This window comes from Oncorhynchus tshawytscha, unplaced genomic scaffold (genome assembly GCF_018296145.1).
Source record: "Oncorhynchus tshawytscha isolate Ot180627B unplaced genomic scaffold, Otsh_v2.0 Un_contig_27_pilon_pilon, whole genome shotgun sequence".
Lineage (NCBI taxonomy): Eukaryota > Metazoa > Chordata > Actinopteri > Salmoniformes > Salmonidae > Oncorhynchus > Oncorhynchus tshawytscha.
In genome coordinates, this window is record NW_024609711.1 from 248,882 (window position 1) to 271,965 (window position 23,084).

General features: G+C 45.8%; 3 protein-coding genes across 5 annotated transcripts; 2 read left to right on the forward strand and 1 right to left on the reverse strand.

The window, feature by feature from the left end:
• Nucleotides 1-157: 157 nt before the first annotated feature.
• On the forward strand, nucleotides 158-13,941 carry LOC112232668 (histone-arginine methyltransferase CARM1). 2 transcript variants are annotated; one of them, XM_042317158.1, is made up of 16 exons: nucleotides 158-359; nucleotides 2,738-2,863; nucleotides 3,223-3,329; nucleotides 3,487-3,591; nucleotides 3,756-3,866; nucleotides 4,541-4,718; nucleotides 4,928-5,018; nucleotides 5,507-5,588; nucleotides 6,402-6,487; nucleotides 7,143-7,232; nucleotides 7,549-7,686; nucleotides 10,985-11,074; nucleotides 11,187-11,299; nucleotides 11,703-11,780; nucleotides 11,897-11,965; nucleotides 12,236-13,941. In XM_042317158.1, exons 1-16 carry the CDS (start codon nucleotides 218-220, stop codon nucleotides 12,388-12,390), a joined length of 1,761 nt encoding a protein of 586 aa, XP_042173092.1. In that variant the 5' UTR covers nucleotides 158-217; the 3' UTR covers nucleotides 12,391-13,941. The 2 variants fall into 2 exon arrangements, with proteins under 2 accessions (XP_042173092.1, XP_042173093.1); XM_042317159.1 differs by having other exon boundaries at nucleotides 2,741-2,863.
• A 1,148-nt stretch (nucleotides 13,942-15,089) lies between these two features.
• LOC112232685 (protein YIPF1) lies at nucleotides 15,090-18,734 on the reverse strand. Of its 2 annotated transcripts, none has more exons than XM_042317160.1 (9): nucleotides 18,642-18,734; nucleotides 17,977-18,042; nucleotides 17,655-17,803; nucleotides 17,445-17,525; nucleotides 17,204-17,291; nucleotides 16,887-17,003; nucleotides 16,536-16,693; nucleotides 16,105-16,287; nucleotides 15,090-15,789 (listed from the first exon to the last, which is right to left on the reverse strand). In XM_042317160.1, exons 2-9 carry the CDS (start codon nucleotides 18,005-18,007, stop codon nucleotides 15,718-15,720), a joined length of 879 nt encoding a protein of 292 aa, XP_042173094.1. In that variant the 5' UTR covers nucleotides 18,008-18,042; nucleotides 18,642-18,734; the 3' UTR covers nucleotides 15,090-15,717. The 2 variants fall into 2 exon arrangements, with proteins under 2 accessions (XP_042173094.1, XP_024255630.1); XM_024399862.2 differs by lacking the exon at nucleotides 18,642-18,734 and adding an exon at nucleotides 18,379-18,520.
• LOC112232684 (mitochondrial import inner membrane translocase subunit Tim29) lies at nucleotides 18,593-21,336 on the forward strand. The gene is made up of 3 exons (XM_024399857.2): nucleotides 18,593-18,715; nucleotides 19,002-19,154; nucleotides 19,652-21,336. The coding sequence occupies exons 2-3, from the start codon at nucleotides 19,046-19,048 to the stop codon at nucleotides 20,443-20,445; spliced, it is 903 nt and encodes a 300-aa protein (XP_024255625.2). The 5' UTR covers nucleotides 18,593-18,715; nucleotides 19,002-19,045; the 3' UTR covers nucleotides 20,446-21,336.
• The last annotated feature ends 1,748 nt before the right edge of the window (nucleotides 21,337-23,084 follow it).

Below are 23,084 nucleotides of genomic sequence, written 5' to 3' on the forward strand. Positions count from 1 at the left end.
TATTTCTCTCTTTGTCCAACTAACTGTACTGTCTTTGCTGAAACAGTGTACAGCAGTGACAACAGAAGTCAGTACAGTCTACTGTATTTGCACTAAGCAGTTTGCCTCTCGGCCACAGAGTGGCGGTAGAGCTGTGTGTATCCCGTTTCCTGTCGTGAGTGCACGTCCAACGCTGGATGTGAGGCCACATTGAGCTGTCTCTTCCCACAGATCGAAGATGGCGGTGTCGGTGTTTCCCGGCGTGCGGCTCCTTTCTATCGGAGACGCAAACGGAGAAATACAGCGTCACTCCGAGCAGCAGCCTCTACGACTGGAGGTGAAAGCCACACAGGACGCGGCCCTGATCAACCTCTCCAACGGTGAGTGGACTTGAGACAGCTCTTCCATATCCCGGTTCGGCCTGGGCTCCTTGTTAACTGACATTACCCTGGCTAACTAGCCAGAGCTAAATGCTAAAAAGATAGCTAGCTAACCGATGCGAGTTCCTGGTCTTGCACGTGTGTGCGGGTTCCACTTCAAAACCGACTGGTTCCACCTATAGAATCCAACGTAATGGGGACTATTGTTTTCGCTTATCGCTATTAGCTAGCATAACTTAGTTAGCTAAGGTTACTTCTCCAGCACCACGACAGCGCACTGTTGGTAGCTTAGCTAACTATAGGTGGTTAGCTTTAGCAAGCTTACTGCGCTCATTTCGTGGCTTGTGGACCACGTTTTTTCTTACCTATCTATTTGTCTTGAGGAATATTCTTTAAAGTATTAATTTAATGCGAAGTAGTCAGTTTTAGCTCACACGAGACGTTTCCAGGACAGCAAGCTAAGTGTGACCAAGCACATTAGATACCTACCCTGTTTACTAATATCAACTTGCTAACAATTTAGCGCCAGATTGCATTTCAATGATTGCATTTCAGCTCGCTACACATTGACGCAGATAGCCAAAGCTAATTGACATGTTAACGTACTCTTTCATTTTTGCCCCAATAAGCTATCAGCCATACTACGCAATGGTTTGCCCTTAATGCCACAGAGTTCTAACAGTTAAAGCAAACTGCGTCATATGAGCATTGCCCTCTTTATTAGCTCGTTAGATAGTTATGATAAAGCAAGATAACATTTGACCCTTTGAGATGGGTATCTTAAAAGTGTGTTTTGTTTCGGAACGTCGTCGTCTTTGCGCACAGATCATACTAGTAGCGGTGCAAAGCTAACCCCGATGGCTCGCGCGTGATACTTTATGGTTATCTAATCTACTGTAGATGCCTAGTTGAGTGAATAAATATCGATAAACGAAATCGTTTTTTTTAAGGCTAAATATGGGTCCTTGTGTTTCGATGAGCTAAACCAGGCTCGTATTAGTTATTCATCTTTGTTCTCCCCTGAACAATAGCCAGCTAGTCCCCCACCTCCCCTGTCGATCACTTGTGTGCTCGCGCTGAGCGCTTGCAGCTTTTGTTACACTGTGAGGCACAGATGGGATGTCCCTTTCAAGAAGCCGTGATGTCCCTAGTTTTGATACAGTCAAGCTTGGGCTGTGGGGAAAGTATAAATGTGTGTGTGGCAGGGTGTTTTTCAAGGTGTCCTATCAAAGTTTTCTGATATGTGTGATTGCCTGGTCCGGTCCATAGGCCCAACAGCCGTTTCCTCTTCCAACATTCCCATGATGATGGAAGATAAATGTTTCCACACCAGGCATGAATGAACTCCCGATTGAATTGCTACATAGACCAGCACGACTGAGTCTAAAGTAATCTGACCAATTTTATGTTTTCCACTTGGAAAAATAACCTCAGTGTCTTGCCACACAATCATTTTATTTCTGCTTTATTATAGACACAAAAGCACCTCAAACAAACACAGCACACTAGTAATGTCTGTATCGTGCTGGAATGGGTGTATTTACATTGTCCATGAGGGGCAATGCCTTGGCCCAGCAAAAATAACACAATTTTGCTCTTCACTTTGACAAGTGTCTATTATGACCTGACATTATCCTGTTAGAACATTGACATGACTATCATCTGGTTGTTCCATATCTGTAACATGTTTATAGTGACAGTCCTTGTCCCCCATCTGTCATTGTCATTTCCCACAATGTTCAACTGAAGGGCCTTGTAGACAGGCCAGGTCTAGTGGAGGGAGATGGTTGTAGCCTACATATTTTAAAGCATGCACTCTATCTCTCAGCCCTTGCATCGAACACACACTTGTTAAGCAACACACACACTCCCGCTCTCATATTTATCGCAGGTTAATCCGGTGTCAGTCGCTAGTTTGGTCTGTTAATAAAACATGCTGCATCTGGCTAATCTAAGTAACAGCGCTAGTCTTAATCCCATCACAACTGCTGGATTAAACCACAGATTATCTCACTACCATGCGGGCACAGCACTAGACCTACCTTGCCAATATATTGCTTTCACAAATCCAGTCTTTAAAACTGTCATCTTAATCATCCAGGAGTGTGTGTGAAATAACTTCAATAGAAGAAATTACTGACTTTCCCTCGGCTAAAGGAGGTTAAAAATAGCTCTTTGCTTGCTGCTATGGTTGAGATGCTTTAATGCTAATTGAGTCAATAAAGCGCTGTGTGTGATCAGGCCAGTTCTGTTAGCATGTTGTTCTTCATGTTGTGTGACCTACGGTAAGCCACGTACTCCTGTGCCACGCTTATTCCATGAATGACCTGTTGTAGGAGTGTTGCTGGGCCCTAACTATTGTATGACTCCTCTCACAGCAGAGGAGACATGTGTGTTCAAGTGTTCGGTCTCCAGGGACACAGAGTGCAGTCGCGTGGGGAAACAGTCGTTCATCATCACGCTGGGCTGCAACAGCGTCCTGCTACAGTTCACCTCACCTGCAGGTAGCTAACCCCCGGCAAACACCGCCACTCTGTCTCAGAGAATGCTGTCATTGTCTGTCTGTCTGTCCTTTTTTCTGTCTGTCTTTGACTGCCTGCCAGTAGGCTATATCTGTCGCTGTCATTGACCCTCTGTCTCCTGTGTGTCTTTGACTCCCTGTCCTAGTGCACATGTTCCTGTCCTCATAAAGAGATTCTTATTGTTTCTCATACTTGTCTTGCCTCTGTCATCCTTGTGAACTGTTATAATTGGTTATTATTATTGTTTGTTTGATTTCTCCCCATTATGACTGGCTTATGACCATCTTATAACTTATGTCTGATTTTGTCCTGCTTATAACCTGTTATGACGATCTCCTCAGAGTTCTCATCGTTCTATAACCTCCTGAAGAACTGCCGCGGTCACAGTGGAGAGCAGTCGGTCTTCAGCGACAGGACAGAGGAATCATCCGCAGTACAGTACTTCCAGGTGCACACGTAGAATCTGCCATGCATTGCAATAAATCATTTATTCCAACCTTTATTAGCTCAGTGACAATATTAAAACGCCTCATGAAAAATAAGCTGTTCTGTCACTTTATTTTCCTCTCACTCCCTTGTTTTCTCTCTCTCCTTCACTCCTCCAGTTCTATGGCTACCTCTCCCAGCAGCAGAACATGATGCAGGACTACGTCAGGACAGGAACCTATCAGAGGGCCATCCTCCAGAACCACACTGACTTCAAGGACAAGGTACTGATGCACTGTCCTGGGACTTAAATATAGCTTGTTCTGAATTGAGTCCTTTGCTGTATTTGAAGCTAAACTGTTGTTTAATTGGTTTGGGCAGTAGACACTGCTTGATTTCATTGATGTCTTTATCAGGGAAGAATTAGAGTCCATTCCTCTCTCTCTAGGTGGTGTTAGATGTGGGCTGTGGTTCAGGGATTCTGTCGTTCTTTGCTGCTCAGGCTGGAGCCAGGAAGGTCTACGCTGTGGAGGCCAGCACCATGGCCCAGCATGCAGAGGTAACAGACACACTAAACTATGTCAATTAAGTGACCTATATATTTCCAATTAACTGTACTTTTTCTGGCCCGCAAATTGATTTTGACAAACCACCCCTGCTCAAACCCTATCCTCTTCTTGACATGCTATGTAGCCATAAATCTGGCAGATGTATCAGCCTCACTCTAATACACACACACACTAACCCTCCACTAGGTCCGAGTGACCTCTAACTCCCTGGTGTCCCCTCCACTAGGTCCGGGTGAACTCTAACCCCCTGGTGTCCCCTCCACTAGGTCCGGGTGAACTCTAACCCCCTGGTGTCCCCTCCACTAGGTCCGGGTGAACACTAACCCCTGGTGTCCCCTCCACTAGGTCCGGGTGAACTCTAACCCCCTGGTGTCCCCTCCACTAGGTCCGGGTGAACTCTAACCCCTGGTGTCCCCTCCACTAGGTCCGGGTGAACTCTAACCCCCTGGTGTCCCCTCCACTAGGTCCGGGTGAACTCTAACCCTCTGGTGTCCCCTCCACTAGGTCCGGGTGAACTCTAACCCTCTGGTGTCCCCTCCACTAGATCCTGGTGAACTCTAACCCTCTGGTGTCCCCTCCACTAGGTCCTGGTGAACACTAACCCTCTGGTGTCCCCTCCACTAGGTCCTGGTGAACACTAACCCTCTGGTGTCCCCTCCACTAGGTCCTGGTGAACACTAACCGTCTAGGGGACCGTGTGGTGGTGATCCCTGGTAAAGTAGAGGAGGTTACGCTACCTGAGCAGGTGGACATCATCATCTCAGAGCCCATGGGCTACATGCTATTCAACGAGAGGATGTTGGAGAGCTACCTCCACGCCAAGAAGTTCCTCAAGCCTAGTGGTGAGACAGAGGGAAGGTTGGAGGGAGAGCATAGAAAGGGGTAGAGTAGGGGGGAAGGAGAAAGGGAGAAAATGTCAAAGGGTCTGAAGATTATTTTGAAGCCCAAGCAGTAAATAATATTAAAGTCTACATTTTAAAACTGAGAGACATTCATCATGACTAGCCACTGGTGATTGTACCATCATTAACTGACTTCATGTGTGTCGCAGGTAAAATGTTCCCCACCATCGGTGACGTGCACCTGGCCCCCTTCACAGACGAACAGCTCTACATGGAGCAGTTCACCAAGGCCAACTTCTGGTGAGTAGGAGGGGAGGGAGGAGAGAAACAGGGAGTAGGAGGGGGGAGGAGAGAAACAGGGAGTAGGAGGGGAGGGAGGAGAGAAACGGGGAGTGGGAGGGGAGGACGGGGAGTAGGAGGGGAGGGAGGAGAGAAACGGGGAGTAGGAGGGGAGGGAGGAGAGAAACGGGGAGTAGGAGGGGAGGGAGGAGAGAAACGGGGAGTAGGAGGGGAGGGAGGAGAGAAAAGGGGGTAGGAGGGGAGGGAGGAGAGAAATGGGGAGTAGGAGGGAGGAGAGAAATGGGGAGTAGGAGGGGAGGGAGGAGAGAAATGGGGAGTAGGAGGAAGGATGGGGTTGGCGGGACGGGGGGGGAAATGGCAAGAGAAGAAGCTCTGGGAGTAGAAGCAGTGAATGTACGGAGATATCAGTCACTTTTCATTGGGCTGCTGTAGTTGATGGGATTGAGTTGCTAATGATGATGATAATTCTCTCTCACTCCCTCATTCAGGTACCAGCCTTCCTTCCATGGTGTGGACCTCTCAGCCCTGCGAGGAGCAGCGGTGGATGAGTACTTTCGCCAGCCCATTGTGGTACGTAGAATTCTCAGTTGTATGTCAGACTCTTGAACACCTATCTTCTGACATTGCCTGCCCCGCCCACCATGTCGGTTAAAGCAATACCCCCCTAAGAGGATTGGGGTGAATGGGGGCGGTTAACTAGGAAATGTATATGGGAGGGGTATTTAAGGCCTGAAATAGTCAGGGGGTATGTGGGGACGAGGGCTGTTTGTGGAAAATTGGGTTGCATAGTACGGACTGGCCTGTGTGTTTGTTTATGTCTAAGGGTGGTACATGAGGTGTGTGTGTTTATGGGCAAACGCTGATGCAGGATAGGAGATTGACTGTATGGGAGTGTGTGTTTGTGGTAGAAGATACCACCGTCACACTGTGTGTTATGACGGCTGGGACAAATAAGTTAGATGCGGTCTGAATTTAGGATCCCAATGTTTTCGCCCAGTCCAGCACCACAGAACCAACAGTGAGGTTTCAACAGTACTATCACTGCTCATAAGGGGTATTCATTGAATTAATCTCAACCCTTTTATCACACACACAGACAACGACACACACACACATCATTTTCCGGCGGTAGTCAGCTGGGTAGGCCTCCTCCGTGCCTGCTCCTCTGTCACTCTGCTGGGAGAGCCGGGCCCGGCCGGAAGGCCTGGTTCTGGGTACAGCCTCTGTTCTAGATCATTAAATGAAGGCATAGACCGTCTCCGTACCCACTCTAGCCAATGCTGCCGTAAAACATTTCTACCTCACTGGGACTTACCTGGATACTCTTGCTTCCCTCTTCCCCGTCTCTCTCCTTCCTCCTTTTTCTTTCCCTCCCCCTCTCAGGACACATTTGATATCCGTATCTTGATGGCCAAGTCTGTCAAATACACAGTCAACTTTCTGGAGGCCAAAGAGGAGGATTTGTACAGGTCTGTGTGCCGTCTGTCTGTGTCTGTTATTCCCTCATATATTTATTATTGAATTGTTATTCATAGATTGAGTTGAGAATTGAGATGTGTAGATACATGTTACTGAATGTAGGAATGTCCTACTTCTCTAATATGGGTACTTCCGATTTTGAATTTTCTACATCAGCAAAAATACTACATACTTCCTTCTAGTGTCTAAAAATAACCTTAAAGCAGCAATCAGCAGTAGAAACAATAACAAAGCGAATTCCCCGTCCTTCTTTATGTAAAAAGTTGAGGGATGGGGCTGGAGAAATGTAACCACTCTCAAATTCATAGACTGAGCTATGGATGCAGGGACTGACCATCCATGATATCAACATTATAATTTTAACCATGTTTTGATGATATATATATTGTTTACATTTACTTTGTTTACAAACATTGAAGTAAAACAAACTTATATTTTGGGTTCTGATGGGGTACGGCAGTTGAACTAAGCTCATGAGGTATTTATAAGTTATATTCTTCAAGACATAATGGGTATATATCATTAATTTATAGGTCAAAAAAATGGATGTAGCAACAGCTGATTGCCCCTTTAACTAGACTAACGCTTATCCCACTCTTTTCTCTCTTTCCCTCTCGCCTTCCCTTCTCTCGCTCTCTCTTTCAGGATCGAGATTCCCTTTAAGTTCCATATGATGCACTCAGGGCTGGTGCACGGCCTGGCCTTCTGGTTCGACGTAGTGTTCATGGGATCAATGTAAGTTGGCCTGAGCTGCCTTAACCAGGGCTGAAGTGTGTGTGTGTGGTCAGGAGTAAAATCACTTGATCCAGGACTCCTGACCTACATGGATCCTGACTACAGCTACACCGTCACTTTCCTTTTTCTTTCATCACTTCTTTTCTCACAGACATTGTAATAAACACAAAGACAAAGTGGGTGCAACTTAAAAGCAATACAATACATTCACTATAGAAACATTTCACAATAAGTTGTAAAGGGCTGTTCCTACTGAATATCTGACCATGCTTGTACTGGAGTAGGATGACCTCTAACCCCCTCCCTCTCTCTGCAGGGTGACAGTGTGGCTCTCTACAGCCCCCACAGAGCCCCTGACCCACTGGTACCAGGTCCGTTGTCTGCTCCAGTCACCCCTCTTCACCAAGGCAGGAGACACACTTTCCGGCACAGCACTGCTCATCGCCAACAAGAGGTGAGAGACTGAGAGGGATCTACTGGGAGTATGTTGGGGAGTGGAGGCTTTGGTGTTAGTGTGTTGCCATTCACCTCTAGGCCCAGGCTTGTGTTATATTATGACAGTTCTGAATGAATGTGTGTAGGTGATATACAGTGAGCTCCAAAAGTATTTGGACAGCGACAATTATAAAGAAAATTGCCTCATACAATGACTATGGGGATGAAGTGCAGACTGTCAGCTTTAATTTGAGGGTATTTTCATCCATATCGGGTGAACCATTTAGAAATTGTTTCCAATTATTTTGTGCCCAATTGAAATTGATGGTAAATAATTAATTGTCATTTTTGAGTCACTTTTATTGTAAATAACAGAAGAATGTTTTTAAATACTGTGGATGCTACCATGATTACATAATATCCTGAATTAATCGTAAATAATGAGTGAGGAAGTTAGTGTAACGGTTCCTTCCATGTTTACATTGTAACCTCATGCTAACCTCTCCCCACTACAGTAACAGGGGAGGTTAGCATTTGGTGGGGTGGGGAGTTGTGGATGATATGTGCGTCTGCAACCTCATGTATCAAAACAACACAATGTCTCACTGCCTCAATACTTTTGGAGCTCACTGCCTCAATACTTTTGGAGCTCACTGCCTCAATACTTTTGGAGCTCACTGCCTCAATACTTTTGGAGCTCACTGCCTCAATACTTTTGGAGCTCACTGCCTCAATACTTTTGGAGCTCACTGCCTCAATACTTTTGGAGCTACCCAGTGCCTTTGGAAAGTATTCAGATCCATTGACTTTTTCTACATTTTGTGAGGTTATAGTCTTACTCTAAAATGTATTAAATAACAAAAATCCTCAGCAATTTACACACACCAGCCCATAACGACAAAGCGAAAACAAGTTTGTAGAAATGCTTGCAAATTTATTTAAAATACATAAACTTACCTTATTTACGTAAGTATTCAGACCCTTTGCTATGAGACTCGAAATTGTGCTCCGATGCATCCTGTTTCCATCGATCATCCTTGAGCTGTTAACACAACTTGATTGGAGTCCACCTGTGGTAAATTCAATTGATTGGACATGATTTGGAATGGCACACCTGTCTATATAAGGTCCCACAGTTGACAGTGCATGTCAAAGCAAAAACCAAGCCATGAGGTTGAAGGAATTGTCCGTAGAGCTCCGAGACAGGATAGTGTCGAGGCACAGATCTGGAGAAGGGTACCAAAACATTTCTGCAACATTGAAGGTCCCCAAGAACACAGTGGCCTCCATCATTCTTAAATGGAAGAAGTTTGGAACCACCAAGACTCTTACTGGAGCTGGCCTCCCGGCCAAGCTGAGCAATCGGGGGAGAAGGGCCTTGGTCAGGGAGGTGACCAAGAACCCGGTGGTCACTCTGACAGAGCTCCAGAGTTCATCTGTGGCGATGGGAGAACCTTCCAGAAGGACAACCATCTCTGCAACACTCCACCAATCAGGCCTTAATGGTTGTGGCCAGATGGAAGCCACTCATTAAAATGCACATGACAGCCTGCTTGGAGTTTGCCAAAAGGCACCTAAAAGACTGACCATGAGAAACAATATTCTATGGTCTGATGAAACCAAGATTATACTCTTTGGTCCGAATGCCAAGTGTTACATCTGGAGGAAACCTGGCACCATCCCTACGGTGAGGCATGGTAGTGGCAGCATCATGCTGTGGGGATGTTTTTCAGAGGCAGGGACTGGGAGACCAGTCAGGATCGAGGCAAAATGAACTAAGCAAAGTTCAGAGAGATCCTTGATGAAAACCAGCTCTAGAGCACTCAGGCGAAGGTTCACCTTCCAACAGGACAACTCTAAGCACACCGCCAAGACAACGCAGGCGTGGCTTCGGAAAAAGTCTCTGAATGTCCTTGAGTGCCCAGCCAGAGTCCGGACTTTAACCCGATCAAACATGTCTGGAGATACCAGAAAATCATATCAAATTGTATTTGTCACATGCGCCGAATTCAACAGGTGTAGACCTTACTGTGAAATGCATACTTACAAGCCCTTAACCAACAATGCAGTTTTAAGAAAATACCAATAAAAAAGTATGACATAAGAATAACTAATAATTAAAGAGCAGCAGTAATAACAATGGCTATATACAGGGGGTACCGGTACAGAGTCAATGTGTGGGGGCACCAGTGTCAAGGTAATTGAGGTAATATGTACATGTAGGTAGAGTTATTAAAGTGACTATGCATAGATAATAACAGAGATTAGCAGCAGTGTAGGGGGAGGGGGTGCAAAGAGTCTGGGTAGCCATTTGATTAGCTGTTCAGGAGTCTTATGCCTTGGGGGTAGAAGCTGTTTAGAAGCCTCTTGGACCTAGACTTGGCGCTTCGGTACCGCTTGCCATGCGGTAGTCGAGAGAATAGTCTGACTAGGGTGGCAGGAGTCTTTGAACATTTTAGGGCCTTCCTCTGACACAGCCTGGTATAGAGATCCTGGATGGCAGGAAGCTTGACACCAGTGATGTACTGGGCCGTGCGCACTACCCTCTGTAGTGCCTTGCAGTCGGAGGCCAAGTAGTTGCCATACCAGGCACTGATGCAACCCGTCAGGATGCTCTCGATGATGCAGCTGGCAGCTTGTAGAACCTTTTGAGGACCCATGACAAATCTTTTCAGCCTCCTGAGAGGGAATAGGTTTTGTCATGCCCTCTTCACGACTTCCTTGGTGTGCTTGGACCATGTTAGTTTGTTGGTGATGTGGATGCCAAGGAACATGAAGCTCTCAACCTGCTCCACTACAGCCCCGTCGATGAGAATGGGGGTGTGCTCAGTCCTCCTTTTCCTGTAGTCCACAATCCTCTCCTTTGTCTTGATCACATTGAGGGAGAGGTTGTTCTCCTTGCACCGCACGGTCAGGTCTCTGACCTCCTTATGGGCTGTCTCAATGTTGTCGGCTATAATTGGCTAGGCTATAATTGCTGCCAAAGGTGCTTCAACAAAGTATTGAGTAAAGGATTTGAATACTTATGTAAATGTCATATTTCAGTTTTTTTTTAAATAATATAAATCAGGAAAAATGTCTAACTTGTTTTTGCTTTGTCATTATGAGGTATTGTGTTTAGAATCTTTATTTTTTTAATATATAACAAAATGTGGAAAACGTCAAGGGGTCTGAATACCTTCCGAAAGCACTGTATATATGTGTATTACAGATGTGTGCTTGTTGAATCTGTGCTTCTCTGTATGTCTGTGTTGGTCTGTGTTAATCTATCCACCTCCCTTCTCACCTCCTCCCATACCAATCCCTGGCTCTCACAGACAAAGCTACGACATCAGTATTGTCGCCCAAGTGGACCAGACAGGCTCCAAGTCCAGCAACCTCCTGGACTTGAAGAACCCCTTTTTCAGGTGAGTTGGTCTGTTCCGCTGCCCTCGGCCTGTGCCATTCAGGATAACGAGGGGGGAAGGGGAGCGCCCTCTCATGGCGTGTATGTTGTTGTGTATGTGTGTGTTTTTGTAGGTACACAGGCAGCACCCCCACACCCCCTCCTGGGTCGCACTACACCTCCCCCTCTGAGACCATGTGGAACACTGGGGGGGCCTACAGCATGAGCCAGGGCATGGCTGTGTCAGGTAAATACACACACATAGAGGACACACACAGAGGACATACCCCCACACACACACACACTGCATGAGGCAGAACAATGCTGTGTCAGGTAAACACACAGACGATACAAACACAATCTGACCCATGATAGCATCATCAGGCAAAAGCATCCATACAGCATCACCACCAAATGTCTTACTAAACTGTAGGGATTTCACAGAATAGATCAGGCTGACAGAGCAGCTGATAGACGGGGGATGCATGCTCTCTCTGAGGGGAAAACTGTGTGAGAGAGAAAGGATGCTTATGCTTCTCTTGTGCTTTCCTCCCATTTCGCTCCCTTTCTGTCCCCATCTCTCTCGTTCTCTCTCCTCCCCATCTCACTCTCTTCCCTGTCTCACCCTTTCATCTCTCTTTCTCTCTCAGGGATGCCTACAGCCTATGACCTCAGTACAGTCATGGGCAGCGGCTCGACGGTGTCCCACAACAACCTCATCCCCCTCGGTAGGATACTATGGACTGATGGACTGACTGACTGACAGACAAGCACAGACAGTGTGACTGACTGTGTGTTTGCACGTTTGTGTGTGCGTTAATAGTCTCACTATTTCCGCCCTCAGTGAACACAGGGATAGTGAATCACACCCACTCCAGGATGGGCTCCATCATGAGCACCGGAATCGTCCAGGGTACGTCTCTTTATACACTATACAAGAGTTTCCTAAACTCTGTCCTGATTTAAATAATGAACTCCTCATCGAGCTTTGATTATTTGTAGTGCTAGGGCAAAACCAAAACGTGCACCTGGGGGGGCGTCAAGTTCCCTAAACGCCTATCATTTGTGTAAATGGAGGGGATGGATTCTGAAGTGTGTGACATAGTTGGCCCACAACCAATCAAGGGAAGGTGATAACACTCTTTCCCACTCTCACCTTCCCATTTTCTCCCCCTCACTCCAGGAGCTTCTACTGGCCAATCAGGTCCTAGTAGCAGCAGCAGCTCTAACCAGCAGCAGCATTATCCCGTCACCAACCAGTTCACCATGGGGGGACCCGCCATCTCCATGGCCTCTCCCATGGCCATCCCTAGCAACACCATGCATTATGGGAGTTAAGACCTCGTCACCCTCCACCTCCGAACCCCTGCATGACCTCTACTAGCCCCTCCCCCCGACCGACCACAGCCAGAACCAGAATACCAAAACCAGTGCTGTCGTGTTGTCCCTTCAGCACCTTCCTTTCTCCTTTACTGTCCATCTCTCTATCACTGGAGTTATTCTCATATCCGTCCCTCCCCGCCGCTCTCTCCGCTTTGAGAGCTGTTCCCCATCTCCCCCCTCTCATCATCGTGCAGCAGCTATGATATCACCAGTCCAGCCAGAGGGTGGCAGCACCTCTACGTTCAACTGACAGACTGATCAGCACAAAGAATTGGCAGTTTTTCTGAATGCTGAGCTGAGCTGAACTTTGTTTGACTGTACCTTTTTATGCTTTACAGACACATGTACACATACACATTGAACACAGAGACTTTTGCTGCAAATAATAACTCATTGCACGACTGTACAGCAGGTATCATCTCCTTTATCCAGGTTCCCTCCCTCCCTCTCCCCCCTTTTGGACATTTCGCCTCCCCTAGTGCCAGTGTGATGCCCCACCCTTCCCCCTCCTCCACCAAACACCCACCCAACCCCATCCACTACAGCCAGTCGCTATCCCCCTCCCCTTATCGCTGGATTGGATGTCCCCCACTACAGATCTGCACTGAAAGGACAGAGGGCTTTCCTGTACAGTAGAACACTATGAACACCCCTCACTGATGCCATTTTGTTTTCATATCGAGGCACTTCTCCACCTGCCTGTAGAGCCTCTCTCCTTAAACGGCCCCATTCCAGAGCGATAGCTAGCTCCCCCCAAGGTGTTTGTCTGGTCATCCATAGTGGTAGTCTTTAGCCTAGGTCTACTGGGCTACCTCAAAAGACACCCTATTCCATATACAGTGCTCTACTATTAACTAGAGCCACATGGACAAATGAAGTGCACTGTATAGGGACTAGGGTGTCATTTGAGAGACAGCCTAGATGTCAGTGTGATCTTGAAAAACACCAACCCTGGAACTCTGTTAGAACCTCACCTCCGATTGAGGTGTTGTCCAACGAGCTTCGAGGACACAGCAGAAGACCCGGCCCCCCACTCCCCTTCATAGCCAATCAGGATTGCAGTGAGCCATGGGTATTGGTGGAAGCAGGATGAACCCACAGAAAGACAGACTGGACCAAGGACACTGATGTTGGCCGTTGGAGCAGCTGAATCCTAGTTTACATTCTTCCCCGGTTTCCTTTCCTTCATTTCGAGACTGCGGTGGGGAGTTCGGGACAGAGGGAGTCACCTCTTTCCCTATGATATCTAAGCCTCTCCTGGGCAAGTCAATTGCCCAACCTTCAGACAAAGACTTAATGGACATGTATGCATTGCTTCCAGTCACAATTTGTGGGCTGAGTTTAATTTTTTTTGATTTAGCAAGTTTTATGAAGAGAAAATGTCTTGCTAGTTTGTAGGGTTAACTTTTCATTTGTCTTTGTTTTATTTCTTTCACAGAAAAGCAACAAACAAAAAAGTATAAAAGGAGTAAATTAAATGTTGGTGGAGAAGTCCCCAAAAAAGTCTTTGGATCAGGTCTTATTGATATTAGTTAGAATTTTAACACCAATGTTGTGATAGTTGCTAGCTTAGCATTCAAACACTACTTTTCTCTGGGACCTCAAGGGACATCTATTGATGGAAATTGCATCAGGAAGACTCCTGTTAGTATTGCTCGAGGTAAGAAATTGCCCCTGACAATTAGCCACAGATCAAGGATCGGATTTTCCAAACCAAAACCAGCAGTTAGGGACGACTAATTAAATCTGATTTTATAATGTCATCTTGAGCCTACATGGTCAGCAGACATTGATGTGCCCAAGGAATATAGCTGTAAATGTGTGTCCTCCAAGCGCACACACAAAGCAACTACCATAAATCTCTGGGTTCATTGCTGAGCCTAGCCCCTGAGGCTTCAGGACAAACAAGAATCCATGTTTTCAAAGTACAGTAAGCTGAGGGCTGGAACAAATGCTGCATACCTGGGATCTCTATACTTCCTCATATGAAATGTAGATGGTGGATATTTCGCACCCTTTGTCCCAGCCAATTAAACTAATATTAATTTAAATCAGATGTGGTAGTGCTGGAACAAAAGCCTGCCAGGACCAGCGTTAGACCCCTGCCCTCAACACCAAGAAGACGAAGCAATTGACAGTTTAATCACACAAACCCAGAATAAATAAATATACTAACAAACCTATCTACAAAAAGAAAAAGTGGTGTGGATACATTAGTCAGCACAGTACTACACGTTCCAGGTCATAGGAGTGGTTTGAGTTCTAGAACAACCCTTTTCCATCTCGGAGGTATTCACCCGCAGAGGGCTGGCGTGGGTGTAGTAGGCCTTGGTTCCAGCCAAGCTGTAACATACCTGATGGTAGAATCAGGTGTTTTTGCTTGGCTGGAACAAAAGCATGCACCTTTATGGATAAGGTTGGCCACCCCTGTATTAGTACATTAGTTAAACATTCATACAGCATTTCCCTTCAATTAGGTTCATCTCAAGATCAGACTGCAGCTGAGGATTTCAAGTATAAAAATAATTCCTCTCCTTGTCTCCATCTGCACTGACAGAACTGAGCTGGTTAGAGCAGATCTCATGCTTTTTCCTTTCCTATTTTTTAGTGCAGATAAGAGGAAGTCTCCCGACTATTGAGGTGCACCCAACTTCTCCATGATAAATATTGATTTATTACAATATACCAGTACAGAATAATTTCTGCAGCAGAAGCAAAACATTTCCCCCCAATGCAATCCTCATAACCCATAATTTGTTTATACTCATAGGCCTCTATCCTTGTCCCTTCTCTTTGTAATAACATTTGTAGTCAATTACACAGTACTTTTAATGGGCTGCTGATCCAGTTAAGTCCATAATGTACTAGAGTAGGGCTCACACATCCAGAACCTCCAACACAACATTATGGGTACCTTTCTGACCACTTGTCAGTCCTCTGTGGATCCTTATTATTGGTTGGAGTATGCAGGAGCTACGTCCCCTTCTCTGATCTGAAAGGACTGGATAATGTGTGACCCACTGAGCTGAAAAAAAAAAAAACATCCACACAGGTGCCGTAAACTGATTTCATCCAACGTTTCCCTCGACTCTTATAGTCCTACTCACACAATGTATTTAGCGATTTCACCATTGACTATCATCTGTTTTGCGGTCAGCCAGCTAGCTACTCTTCCAATGCTCACAGAGTAGGTAACAAAAGCCTAAACCTTTTATCTAGTCCTTTCAGATTCCCCAGTGGTCTCAAACATTGACACATCTCCCTCCCTCATGTTCCTCTTGGTCAGTGGGTCTTGTTGGTCAATATTGCTGCTGTGTGGTTGAGTGTGGGAGTCGCTGTCTGGAAGAAATACATCTGAAAGATAGCATAGAGGGACAGGTGTAAAGGGTTAGAAACTTAATGAGGGACATGAGGTTTATAGATAGACTGAAGTAGGGTGTTGGAGATGAGACATGAAACATTTCCCCTGAGGCTCATACAGCTGAGACATTCCCATTTAGATTATGATTAGGGCCTGGTTCAAACATTTTTTGTTTAAGTGAAATGAGGACTAATTTCTATATAAATGTCAGACCATGATCACTGCCATTCTTCAAATTATTTGAACAGGGCCTAGGAGGATGGGGCTAGGTAACTATTACCCATAGCACTCTTATAGTGGGCTCTTACCTTGCAGCCAATTGATAGCAGCGCATGGAGAACGACGATTGTTGCCACGGTGGCAAAAGCAGTCACCTGGGTGTCATCGCGGACCACAGGCCAGAAGGTGAGCACCAGGACCGACCCAGAGATCACCATGGCGACCAGGATGAGGAGCCATCGGAGCCATTCGAATGGTAAGATCCACAACACCTGAGAGGGAGGTGATTGGTTTGTTACTAGAGAACAAAAATGTTTAGATTGGGTCCCAATCAGATAGAAATATACTATAAAGAAAAGGGTCATATTCACTAGGCACAAAAACGAAAGAAAACTATGAAACCGTAAAGTAGGTACCACCTGAACTTCATTTTCCATTGCAAAACATTTAGCTAGGGGATTAACATGTTTTGCTAGTTGAATTACAACCCAGACATTAACTAGTGTGTCTGCTGACTCACTGAGGTGGGGATGTAGATGAAGAGGGAGTAGCCGTAGACACACACTGTCTCCAGGAAGGAGTAACCACTCTGCTGCCTCTCCTCCCTCTGCCTCCAGGTCAGGAAACCCCATACACCCAGGGGCACCAGCCAGGCATACAGGAAGATCACTACTGCAGCTATCGTCATTGAGGGAGTGAGATAAAGCAAGCAACATCAACACTGCTATTGCATGTAATATAACATGGTCTTGAAAAAAGCCTCTGTGCTGAAAAGTAAAGATAAACAAAGGGGATTGTTGACTGTTTTACATAGCAAATCTCACATGAAACCATTGATAAGGAGCCAAGCTGTAACTCCCAGGTACCATACCTCTGTGGAACTGGGGTCTGTCGTGGTAATGGGGGCTCCCCAGAGAGTTCAGGAAGGTGGACAGGTTTCCACTGATGGCCAGAGAGAACACCAGCGTCACGCAGATCCAGAAGGGACCTGGACATACGGGGAACCAGGAGGTAAGGTTAGTCTGGGTAGAGGTGGTTCACATTACAACCTAAGATATGTAGAGTTTGGCAAACTGTCGTCCAGTTTTACGGCAATAAAAGTTAACATTCTAAGGTCCATTCTAATTCAGATCTAACTATCTAGGAACAGTTTTATCTAAGCTATAGTGGTGATTTGTGTCCTATTACCATATAAATCCGGACTCGACTGGAGGGTATGTTTGATGAAGTTCCGCCCTGGTAAAGGCATCACCGACCCCTTGACCCTGTCCAGCACCTGCATCCCATGACAGGTAGTCAGTCAACCAATGGACATTGTACAGCAACTAACACCAATACATTTACGGTTTCTATATGGCAGATGTTAAACAGCAACAAATAGGCCAGCCTCACGAGTGCAGATTAAACTGTTATTTCAAGCATATTGTACCTGCATTGTATCCACATTGAAGAACGACTGGTAGTACTCAATGGTCCAGAAACTGCTAGTTTGTTTCTCCCCTCTTAGGAGCTGTAAACAGTAATGTCAATCAGTTATCCCCATATTGCTTGGTTTTTGGCTGTTTGTGCAAACATCATTAAAGGCAAAATTTCAGATTATCAATGGAGCGATGTGATTGGACTCATTCATTGTCCTGACCTCTGAACTCTCCTCCTGTCCCTCATCATCGGACATGTCCAGTTTGATGTCCCCAGTGGCACCGGCCGGGGCCGTACTGCTGGAGCCAGACATACTGAGGGTGGAGGCCCCAGGGTCTGCTAACAGCAGGTCAGTGGCCTCCTCAAACTCTAGAGGAGAAGAAGACAGAGGTTAGAGTGAGGGAATGAAGGAGGGACCGAGAGAGGAGGTGCGGGACAGTGGCAGTGAGAGATGTAGAGACAAGGAGAGAGGGGAAGAGTGAAGAGGAGGTGAAAGGGGATAAACAGAGAGAGGAGGATGGGAGCCACTCCATGAGCCTCACCTTGGAACTTCAGATCATCTGGACTCGCCATGGTAACTCTGGAAAGATGACCACCTTATGCAAGACCTGGAAGGAGATGAGAAATGTACTCATAACTGTTGAGTCGGACGTTTGGCAACAGTCTGTTCTTCTCTCGGATAGGGTAGCCTGCTAGCTTTTGCTACATATGGACAAGATGTTCTCTTTGTTGGCTGCCTTCTAAAGTATATGTAACAGCATGTGTAGGCATGCGACATCGAATATGCAGGTGCAATTTTTTTTATCTGACAAATGACAGATTGTGTTGATCTGTTTGGCAGGCAAGCAGTCTGTGTCATGTTTATGCCTATAGTTTACTGTAACTCTAGCTAGCTAGCGTCAGATTTATAGTCATACGTTGGCCGTCGTGATCCGAGACTTAACTGTTTGTTGCAGGAGGTTCTGTTGTATCCGCAATGCGAGCCAGTCAGCTATGTTAGCAGTGCTGACACGACCACCTCGCTAGCCTGACAGCTGTCGAGCTAGCACTGTTGTCTCGCTTTATATCTCAATATCAACTCACCTAACAGCAGCAGCACATAGTTAAATATTTGTTTAAACGTGTACTGCGTTGGTTGTCTGAATAAACTAGCTAGCTAATGGTGTTAATTTCAACTATGGTGCACTAAATTCTCATTATCACTCGCCTGTTCCACGTCACCTTATGTACACAACGGATCCTGTGTTGGCTCAAGACGGATCATCATGTTCACGTGACCAGGTACAGACGGGAGATAATGCGGTGCGCCAAATGTGTTTTCTTTGTAATATGGGTGTTACCCGAATGTAAAAAAAACGAAAAAACATTATATTTATTAGTTTCTAATGATATTACAGGGATTTAATAACATTATTTTTAAGCAGAACTGGATATTGGATATTTGTTTTTTTACGGGAAATATAATAATAATACAACTTTTCACTGACATGCCATTTTGTCTCAATAAAATAAAAAATTGGAAATGAATGTATTTTCCGGTCCCCTGTGTTTTTCCGATCCGAGCCAGTCCGAATGTGAACTTCCGGAACGATCGGCTTCTGTCTGACGAACATGGCTGCCTCGTGGGTGCTCAGGAGATGGTGCTCCACCTCTGTAGCAGAAGCAGGAGCAGCACCCGTCAATGGCACCCGATGGGAGAGGTTGAAAAATAGCAAATTGGGTAAGAAATCGATCTATCTCTTGTTTGCCGTGTTAGCCTACCACGCCTTTACGAACGCATGATATTTCTTGCTTAACTGTCTTACCAAAGTCATTCATGAGGTTATCAGATTATGTGACATTAGCTTCAAACAAACTGTATCACGTTGTGGCTTTTACACAAGTTAGATTTGAAAATGTACTTCATACTCGTCTATGTAAAGGCATTGTTAGCTTTTGATCCTTTACAGTTGCCCCTGCTTGCAATCACAGGGTGGAGGAAGGCACGTGACTGAAGTTATTGCTGTGACCTCTCTGAGACAGTCCCTGTCAGTTTGGAGATGCAATGCAATACAATACAGTGTTGGCACACAAAACATTATAATTGTGTGCATGCCTCACTACCATGTCTAGGGATATGGTGTCAGTCTGTTTTGCCTTTGTTTTAGTAAACCATCTATCTTATCTCGTGTGAATGCTGTCTGTCTTTTTCTCACAATTCTCTCCCCTCTCAATCAGGTGTGTGGTTTAGCGGCATGTCCAGAGACTACAAGGAGGCGTGTCGTGAGATTGTGGTGGGCGCGTGGGAAAGGCCAATCAAAGCTTCCATCTACCTGAGCCTTCTGGGTGGAGCCGGCACCTGCATCTACACAAACCCCGACGACGCCTCCTTCGAGACCACCGTCCTGGATACAGCCAATCAGCTCGGGCTCCTGACGCCGTGGATACGCAGTGGAACATCGGATGGGCACGTGCAGAAGCTGGCGAAGCTTCGTAACGAGGGAAGGTTACGTCACCTCAGCCTGGGAGTGGTCTCACTCACCTACTTTGCAGATTATAACCCGGACGCCAGTCTTTACGAGGCACAGTGCTCCAACCTCTCTATCCCCTGGAGGGAGCTCCACACGCGGGTACTGGACGTTGGCTTCGCAGGTCGCTGGTGGATCCTGGACCATAAGATGAAGGACTATGATGTGAACGATGAAGAGTTCAAGCACCTGCCGCCTGCTATGGCCGCCACAGTGCCCCCTGGTGTCCAGGGGGTGGAGAATAACGAGAGGCTGCACAAAGAGTCATGGATGCCTCTGAAGACGGAGGAGAATGAGGAGAAGGAAAAGGCATCGGCAGCCGTAGAGGAGGAGGGGGGCATTGTAGAACAGATAAAGATGGACAGTTTAGATCTTGTAGAAACAATAAAAATAAAGACGGGCATTGTAGCTCAACCACAAGAGATAGCTGGCCCAGAACCACAGGAGCTACCTGACCCAGAACCACAGGAGCTGACGCTGACAGAGACGGAGACACAGGAGTAGCAGACACAAGCTCAAGCAAAGGCCTAATGTGTCATGGACCAATGGACTCACACTAGCAGGACAATGACTGCTGGACACATAATGAGATGGCTGAACAAGAATCTCTGAAAGGGCATATTTATTGGATGTTGACCAGATGGTATGTGTGTATAAGAGTACCTTCTGCACTGTTTAACGTGTTATATAGCGCCCAAGCATATTGACACTCTACTATAGCTACACATGACATGATGTTAAAGGGTCTCCTTTAGAGAATATATTACTGTTAACAGTTTATTAATGATACTTATTTGGTATGTACTGCTCTATACTGAGATATGATAATTGATGCCATGGTCAGCAACCGAGGTTCTCTAAACAGCCATTACAAACTTCAAATAATTATATATATATATATTCTCTGGCACTTTTGAATTGGTTTTAGCCAGTAGTTCTGAAAGTAGAGCTCACGGGCTAAAAGTGGTCCCCGGAAATGGCGTACTACGTCACATGTGCACCATGTCATTGCTCTCGCTCTGCTGTGTGCATCTTGTTACCTGCCACTCAAATGGTAAGGGGCTGAAGCTCATTAGCTAGAACTAGAATTGTTAGGGGGCTGGCCCATGTGGGGGAAACTGTAGGGAAATGGCGACGCATAGCTTCCAGAATAACAGTTGCTTTCAAACTAGGGATTTCGTGGTTAATTGAGGTGAAACAGTAATTCTGCTCATAGATTATGCCTGTATGAACTACACATTGACACATCCAGCCCAAAGCAGTAGGTTTAAAAAATTCTTAGTCGCCAAAGTTCCGGAGCACGTCTTTAACAATACAATAAACATTCTCTAAATGGTCTGGATTTATCATTTATGAATTATTGTCAAATTAAAGTACAATTGGAATGATTTTGAATTTTGTGATGATCATTTCCTCTGAATAACTCCCTATGATTTGATCTTAGACAAAGCAGAGGTACTATCCAGGGAAGAATATACCAAGATATTCAATTTAGGTGGAACGGGTAGCCATTTTTGATTCCTCCAGTCCAGACTGTTTTTCAATACTTTCCTCCTCAGGACTATTGTCACAGTAGCATTAATTCTCAGTGTGTGACTTCTTCCATAAGTGAGTGTTTGTCTCCCTGAGGTAAGTCGATCAGTATTTTTGCCGCCTCCTCTTCCTGGGATTATAGAAGCTGTGTATTGCTGTGCTGCCCTTCAGGCAGATAGAATGGGCATCCTTTCTTCCTGACGTTTGAGAGTAATTATTCCGTTAATCGTATTGCCTTTAACCAACCTCCCTTATCATTGTGGAAAATCCTCTCCAGATTAATCTCTCTCATACCCTTCTATCTCTCTCTTTCACTCCATCTCTCTTCTCTCTCTGTTCATGTCTGTTATTGATCCTGCTGTTGTCTTGACACTGATCCTACTTTGGCTCCAGTTACTGATCGCCTTCTGATCTTTAGGACAGGATAATTTATCCTGATCGGGGGCCATTCACACAAGGACGGGGAGCTATTGAGGTCTGCAACACGAGTCAAGGTGGACTAATAGTCTCTCACACAAACAACTAGACTCTCAAACATGCTCAAACAGAACTAGACTCTCAAATGTACACAAACATGTCTAGACATATATGCAGCCTACATCTCACTCAGCACATGCCAGATGTGCATGATATCTCTGAGCAGCTCAGCAACATTATTGTATCTGGATGATGGCTACTTGCAAATACTCAGAAAAACATACACACTAACAAAGGCAGTAGTTATCAGAGTACGAGTTTCAAAAGGTGACTGAGGGCCTGCCCTGAAGTTGGCCCCCTCTTGGATCTCGACCCCTGAGGTCCCGATTCTTTGTAACCCAACCCCAGGATGGAACCAAAGACTAACCTGAAACTGACCTTTTTTTTTTTTTAACTAGGCAAGTCGGTTAAGAACACATTCTTATTTACAATGACGGCCAAACCCAGATGACGCTGTGCCAATTGTGCGCCGCCCTATGGGACTCCCAGTCATGTCCGGATATGATCCAGTCTGGATTCAAACCAGGGACTGCAGTGCCGCCTCTAGCACTGAGATGCAGTGCCTTAGATCGCTGTGCCACTCCGGAGCCCAAAGGGGTCAAGAGGTGAAACAATTGTCATTTACAAACCACTGGTGAGGACGGTCCAATGTCACCTACGAGAGGCAGGTGTTCTGGATCAGAACTGCCTTAGTAGAAGGATTAATATTTTATGGTTCAACACCCCTTGTCAAACCTAATGCTCATGAATAATACAAATTATTCAAACCAAACATCCTTGTTTTTGGATGGATGCAGGTACTCATACAATCTGTTTATGTGTGTCAAGTCCACAGAACTAGAATGAGATACTATTTCTATGGTCAAGTCAATATAGGCAGTGATAATACCAGTCTACAATCTCTTAGACATAAATGGGTAAGAACATGAAATGTACTAAACTGTTTTAATCAGCATGGAATTCCTGTCATCCATCACCACTCTATTATCTTACATCCTTCCACCTAGCAGTCTCTCAATCCCCTTTCCCCTCCTCTCATCCTTCCACCCAGCCGTCTCTCAATCCCCTTTCCCCTCCTCTCATCCTTCCACCCAGCCGTCTCTCAATCCCCTTTCCCCTCCTCTCATCCTTCC

Coding starts and splice junctions, on each gene's coding strand:
- LOC112232685 (XM_042317160.1), bottom strand. CDS start 18,007: ATGGCGAGTCCAGATGATCTGAAGTTCCAAG. Junction 17,804..17,976: donor AGATGATCTGAAGTTCCAAG/GTGAGGCTCATG, acceptor CTTCTCCTCTAG/AGTTTGAGGAGGCCACTGAC. Junction 17,292..17,444: donor TCAATGTGGATACAATGCAG/GTACAATATGCT, acceptor CATGGGATGCAG/GTGCTGGACAGGGTCAAGGG.
- LOC112232668 (XM_042317158.1), top strand. CDS start 218: ATGGCGGTGTCGGTGTTTCCCGGCGTGCGGCTCCTTTCTATCGGAGAC. Junction 360..2,737: donor CCTGATCAACCTCTCCAACG/GTGAGTGGACTT, acceptor CTCCTCTCACAG/CAGAGGAGACATGTGTGTTC. Junction 4,719..4,927: donor GAAGTTCCTCAAGCCTAGTG/GTGAGACAGAGG, acceptor TGTGTGTCGCAG/GTAAAATGTTCCCCACCATC.
- LOC112232684 (XM_024399857.2), top strand. CDS start 19,046: ATGGCTGCCTCGTGGGTGCTCAGGAGATGGTGCTCCACCTCTGTAGCA. Junction 19,155..19,651: donor GTTGAAAAATAGCAAATTGG/GTAAGAAATCGA, acceptor CCTCTCAATCAG/GTGTGTGGTTTAGCGGCATG.